Here is a 6,560-nt window from a genome sequence, read left to right as displayed (position 1 = left end):
AATTTTGACAAAAACTCAGAATTTCTAAATTGACATGAACCAATTCCGTGTTTGGATTAAAAAAACATAGAAATTTAGAAATTCTGTGTGAGAAAAAACATGAAATTTGGAGATCCTAAATCCCAACTTTAAATTCTATCTAAGTCGTCATTTCTAAAATCCCAAGAGATAACTTCACAAATAAAGGTTTCTGTGTTTTAAATCCATCACCCAAACAAGAAACTTTACAAATTCTAAAACATTAATTTCATTCATTTTAAATTCCGTCATTTATGAAATCCTTTGTACTTTTAAATTTCCCCATCCAAACATGACTTTTTGACTGAAAAATGGGTGAAATTCAAAAAAAGTAATGGTAAGGGCTAAATATTTCAATTAATTTGGGGGCTAAATTGGCTGATCTTTTAATTCAATGTCTTAATTTCAACAATGGTCATAGTTCAGGGGTAAACGGCTGGAAAGAAAGAGAAAAAAAAAACAATGTTTCTCCTCCGAAATCCAAACCTCATTGTTAGAGCAAGTCCAGCGTTGTTGGTTTGCCCGAGCAACAGGAGGCCTAAGTTCATCTTTTGGCTTCTACGCACAACGGCAAGACCAGACAATTGATGAGGGCCACAGGCGTGGGCAAGCCCAAAGGCAAATCTTGCTGGTTTCTTGACGTCATTGACGTCGACAACTAAATTTTTTAAAAAAAAATCGAAAAAAATACCATAATTTTCATAATTTTTTTTATATATAAATACCTAGTCCTATTTTTCACTTTTCATGCCAAAATTAATGGTTTAAGTATAAAAAAATATAAAATAAATTAAAATAAATAGTAATTGCCTTTGCTCTAGCATTTTGGGGTGGAACCAAAAAAAGGCAAGGCTGCCAATAGTGGCAGCCTTACCTTACCTTTGCCTTGTCTTAGAGCACTTCCACAGTTAGCCTCTTGCCATGGCAAGGGGAGCCCTAGGGCGGCTACTATTCACGTGAATAGTGGCTACCCTAGTCCCCCAAACAAAGTCTGTTTCCAACAATTTTAGGCTTGCCATGACAAATACTATTCATTTTTTTGTTTATTTTTTTTCACAACTTTGTTTACTTAAACATTTGATTTGGATAATATTTTCGGATAAGATTTTTGGGTTCCTATGTGTCAATACTATTTATATCAGATAAGATTTTTGGTTTCAAATTTCATATAAATTTCAAAATTCAAATTTCAGATAAATCAATACAACTAATAAAATAAAATACATGAATGACCACTAATTATTAAAACAAAACAAAAAAATACAATGAAATGAAAGGCAAGCAAACTAAGAAATGAAAGGCAAGATTTTATTTTATCGGATAATATTTTCGGATAAGATTTTATTTTATTAGTTGTATTGGTTGGTATTTATAGAAAAAAAGTATGAGGATTTGGTGTTAAAAGTGTTAAAAGTGGAGGTGCAATATTGACTAAGTATGAAAAATAGTTTTTCGGAATAATCATTTTCTCAAGATAATTTTTTGTGGCTTTTATTCCTTACACATCAAATAAGAAAACTTGATTTTATGAGATTTTAATATGAAGTATATATTGACTTAATGAGCCATCATTTTTAGCATAAATCGTATTTTGCACTAAAACCGATTTTTCATATTTTGATTTGGTGGGAATTTGATTTTCTAGTATTTTTATTTGAATCCAAATGGGGGGTACTTCCTTATTTACATTGTAAACTTAAGTAAATGGAGTAATATAAAAATAAATAAAGTAAAAGAACAAAGACATTTACTTAAATGTTGAAAATGGAAATAAGGTATAGAAAAAAAAAACTAATTTTTTGGTATTTTTTTTCAATTTTTTATTTAAAAAATATTAACTGCCTTTGGATTGGAGCAAAAATTATGATCGGAGAGCTGACGTCACGACGACGTCAGCACGGGCCAGCCCTGCCCTCGGGCCAACCAGTTTTACTGGGTCCCACCATCACACCCGGGCCTGCCTCCACTGCTGGAAACGAGTTTTTACCTAAAACAACCCCTCCTAGGGCCCTTGCTGGAAATGCTCTTAGCTTTTGGGGTGGACTTGCTCTTAGTTAACTGTTGATCGCTACTAGCTAATTTAATATTCAACACAAAATAAGTGATGCCTAAGTTCCAAGCTGCTCGTCTCCATCATCCAACGATCCAACACTTTTCTTTCATACCTTCACTCAAGAGTCCCACATCTGACTTTCATTTCTCTCAATTCTCACTATATATTGAAGCAATAGTCTCCATCCCGAATCTCTCTCCCGTACATTTCTCTCTTCAATGGCGACGATAACTGACTCCATCGCTCTCTATTCTTCTGCTCAAAATTCATATCTCCGGCCGGCGATATCGTCAAGGCCGGCTCTTTCCATCTCTGTTCGCCGGAGACTGGGTGCGTTGCCGGAATTCAGGGGCTTGAGAGTTCACTCGCTTCCCAAACCGTCGCCCGCTTCCTCCAATTTTCCAAAAGCCAGGCCTTTTCCATCAACTGCCGGGATTGTCTCTCAAGCTCAGGATACCACTCTCGATGGTATGTTTTTTCTTTTGTCTTCTAATTTTAAATTTTCGCATAAAAATTGATTCTTTTTCTCGTTATTTGGTTCTTGTAGTTTGGTTTCTCTTACCCCCTTTTTTTAATCTAAGAATTTAGTTTTGTTGATGTTCTATTTTGGTGTTGAGGAAGTAATGTAGCACAATAGAAACAAGAAAGAAAAGTTTTGTTTGATTTTGAACCAAGTTTTGATCATTTACCAGTGGATATCTCGTTAACTCTGTAGTTGGGTGTATTCAATTTTTTGCCTAAATAGCTATGCGAATTGAGATTGTTTTTATAGTTTCGTATTAGCTTGATGGGCTGCATCTTTGCTCCATTGATGAGTACTGGTACATGGGATTGTGTTTCATTAACAGTTTAATTAAGTATCCCCGACAACAAGTAGTTCCATGGGATTGTGTTTCATTAACAGTTTAATTAAGTATCCCCGACAACAAGTATGAACTGCTTTTTTTGGTGTTGTTGTTGGTTAGAGATGCCGAAACAAGACTAGCCCCCTTATTTCATATCATAAATTCTGATCATCTTCAATATTATCACCCTTATTTATTTCTGACTATAAAGAGGAGCCACGCTAGAAATTTGATGGGCAAGTTTCTAAAACAAAGATTATGACTGAAGGATTTCGTTAGTTCGAGAGTCATAAGTTTTATTGCTGTTTGTAGAGGAACGCAGAGTATAGATAGGAAATTTGCACATAACCATACGCGTTCTAGTGTACTATGCAACTCCCATGCAATTCTTGAACCCAAACTTCATGTTCATCCTCTAATATTTGACACTGTCTTAGTTCATAATGGAAATAACGTTAAATTTGTTACAATGCTTGGTAATAGGCTGAGGCAGGGACAACCTCGTGATGTTAATGCTTCAAAGACCAGCCCGAGTCGATCATTCAGGGTTTGGTGGGCTGGCTACAGACCAAACCAACTTACCTTGCCTTGGGTTTGTATAAGATGAGGGTTGGGAAGGTTGAATGGTTAGGGTGGGCTGGAGTGGTCACTTTTCTAGAAAATGTAGTGCTCTAGTTGTCCATGACAGAAATATAGATGTGTTGGTAGAATGCCCTATGGAACTTTTGAGGCCCACTTCGCTTCATGGAACCATTCTTCATCATTAAGATGGCCATGATTTGATTAATGATGAAGAGGTGAATGCACGTATTTTTCATCACTACGATAACCATATTAATAAGATGATGACTTTTGAGATAAAGTATGGATCTAAATTATATTAATCCTGTTTGCTTTACAAAATAATCCGTAATGGGGATGATCCTTTGTGCAGGTATTGAATTAGGAACATAGAGAGCATTAGAACTCTGGGAACCATAACAATTGAGAGTTTGAAGCATTTGAATGTACTGCTTACGACTCCCAAGAATTGAAAGTATTGGCAGATAGACTGTCCCTAAAATACGTAGTAGTGAGTGCAAACCCACATTCACATTAAAAAAAAAAAATTGACTGTTTCCATTTTACAGTCTATAAATTTCCTTCATGGCCAGTTTCAAGGAAGCATTAGTAGTAACTTTTTTAGGTTAGAATCTATGTAACCCATCAAACTAACCCTCAAATTATGCTACATTCCTAATTGAGAATTTATTTTTTTTTTAAAAGAAAATTATAAACATATATTGTGTGTTTGTGTGTGAAAATGAAAATCTAATTGAATCACCAAAGAAAATTTCTTAAAAAAGATTATAACATGGGAAAAGATTTAATGTACACATCAATTTGGTAAACATATATTGTGTGGGTGTGTGTAATATTGGATGCAATTGTTTTTGAGTTTCCAGATGAAACCTACTTCTAATTTGTGTTGCCATTGTCCTATCAAATTGGAAGCTTCCTTTGTCAAACAATTTTTCTCTTTTGAAATCAATGACTTCCAATTAATTTCAACACTGCAATCTGACAACAAGTTATCCACCGCAATGCCTAAACTCCAAATTTAGCATGCCATCTGGAAGTTGTGGTGAAAAATCATACTTTTCAGGTTTGAAGAGACATATCAAAGGAAATGAAATAGGCATGAGGTAAGAATACAATGTTTTGTGGTTATCTTACCTGTATGAGTTCGAAGCCATTTGGTTACATATCCAATTTTGTGATGACCCTTTCTCCATCAAATTTCATTTCCTCATTTCTTAACATCTCACATCTCTTATGTCACAGTACCACTAGATGTGGGAATTGAATGTGTACTTCAATATCAGCTTCACCTTATCCATGGTAGAAAGTCAGAGAACTCAAATTAACTTTTTCAGGTCTTTATTTTCTCCCACAATGGCTTCAGATAAAATATATCAATGTCTGGTTTGTCACAGATGATTTCTTGATGTTTGTATAAAGTAAAAAAGATGAAGCGAAAGAAAGGCCTCAAGTTTATTCTCATCTGCCTGCAAATGAAATTTTGTTCTTATTCAGTATAGTCAACTATAATGGACATGAAATGTCAAATCTATATATTATGCATACACTGTAATTCAGTAAAAGTTTTGGAATCAATTGTTTTTCTTGGTGCATACACTGTTATTGTCAATGCGATAGATAAGCACACTTCACTGTAATATCTTCATCTGGTGTTGTTTGGCAGTTCCATTCATGTGCCATCAAACAATTGGACCTACCATTCACCATCTCTCATTATTGCATGTTACAAGTTTTTAAATGGAGCTGTATTTTGCATTTGTTCTGCATGTATACTTGATCATATATAAGAGTGCTGGCTCAGATAGTGCTCCAGTATTTTAGTGCATAAGACCAGGTTGATAGAGAGTACTGATTGAGTAAAAGTTGGACATTTTCTGAAACTTAGAAAAAGAACATTGTCTGATTGTTTGCTTGTATCAGGTTACCAGCATATCATCTTTTTGTATTAAGATCACATTTTAGCATTGATTCTTTTTGTTAAATGCAGGTGAATGTACTTACCCTTTTGCCTTCTAACTACAGTTCCCACAGTTACGGATAGAACATGGAACTCACTGGTCCTCAAAGCTGATGGCCCTGTATTGGTTGAGTTTTGGGCTCCATGGTGTGGGCCTTGCCGCACGATCCATCCAGTAGTAGGTGAACTAGCAAAGGAGTATGCTGGGAAGCTTAAGTGCTTTAAGTTAAGCACGGATGATACTCCGTCAATTGCAACCCAATATGGAATTCGAAGTGTCCCAACCATCATGATTTTCATCAACGGTGAGAAAAAGGACGCAATAATTGGTGCTGTGCCTAAAACCACATTGACTGCTACCATTGAGAAATTTTTGTAGGTGGGTATGGAAGTCTTTTGCAAAATTTCTATTTGTATTTTTCTTTTCTTTCATGTTCTCTTTGCTGTTAGGTAATAAATTCATTAGTCTATCAAATTTGGAAGCTTCTTTTATCTTGTCTTTTGATGGTCATCTATGTTGATTTTCTACATGAAATGCCTCTCGACTTCTCCAATAATTTGGCCTTGCTGAAAATTTCTTGCCCAAAAGAAGTACTGAGATTTTGGAGGGTCAACTTTTGCAACTTTGAAAGGCTTCTACATAAGACCCTACAATGACCTGGGTCCTGCCTTCTTACCCCCACACGTTTTTTCATATTTTCTACCATTCTAGAACTTTGGAACTTGACTAGTTCTTCATGTTGATTTGATGTTGTTGGATCTTACTGGAAAATATGTTGTTACTTTCTTTTGAATTGCTATCACCAATTAAGACAAATAAATCAAGGGCTGCAGCCTGCGTACAAGTTACATCTAGAATCTCACAAGAGTTCTGACTCTTCTTCTAAGCCATTTCTGATTATGATGTTGATGTCTTTGATTCAAAAATCAAACTGTGGACTTCATTCCTATTGGCAGCTGAATAAGAAAATAGGGTCGAAGTTAGAAGTTGCCTTGTTTAGAAATATAAAAAAACAGGAGGAAAGTCTATCTCTCTGTTCTTGAATTTCCATGCCAGAAGTATGTTTAGGGAACCATTTATTCTTTTGTTTCTCAAAGAAAAGTC

The 6,560-nt window shown here is 35.1% G+C and overlaps 1 protein-coding gene across 2 annotated transcripts; it reads left to right on the top strand.

Annotated features, from left to right (window-relative positions):
* The first annotated feature begins 2,138 nt into the window (after window positions 1-2,138).
* Window positions 2,139-6,304, top strand: LOC107880952 (uncharacterized). 2 transcript variants are annotated; one of them, XM_089051035.1, is made up of 3 exons: window positions 2,139-2,539; window positions 5,521-5,834; window positions 6,048-6,304. In XM_089051035.1, exons 1-2 carry the CDS (start codon window positions 2,290-2,292, stop codon window positions 5,832-5,834), a joined length of 564 nt encoding a protein of 187 aa, XP_088907161.1. In that variant the 5' UTR covers window positions 2,139-2,289; the 3' UTR covers window positions 6,048-6,304. The 2 variants fall into 2 exon arrangements, with proteins under 2 accessions (XP_088907161.1, XP_088907160.1); XM_089051034.1 differs by having other exon boundaries at window positions 6,045-6,304.
* The last annotated feature ends 256 nt before the right edge of the window (window positions 6,305-6,560 follow it).

This window comes from Prunus mume, linkage group LG4, assembly GCF_029339155.1.
Source record: "Prunus mume cultivar Tortuosa linkage group LG4, ASM2933915v1, whole genome shotgun sequence".
In the NCBI taxonomy this organism is placed as follows: Eukaryota; Viridiplantae; Streptophyta; class Magnoliopsida; order Rosales; family Rosaceae; genus Prunus; species Prunus mume.
Note: the sequence above shows the minus strand (reverse complement) of the source record. Positions and strands in the feature narration are given on the sequence as shown.

Excerpts from the sequence above, each read along its gene's own strand:
- LOC107880952 (XM_089051035.1), top strand. The coding sequence starts at position 2,290 with ATGGCGACGATAACTGACTCCATCGCTCTCTATTCTTCTGCTCAAAAT. Across the intron at positions 2,540-5,520 it reads TCAGGATACCACTCTCGATG|TTCCCACAGTTACGGATAGA; the intron begins GTATGTTTTTTC and ends TTCTAACTACAG.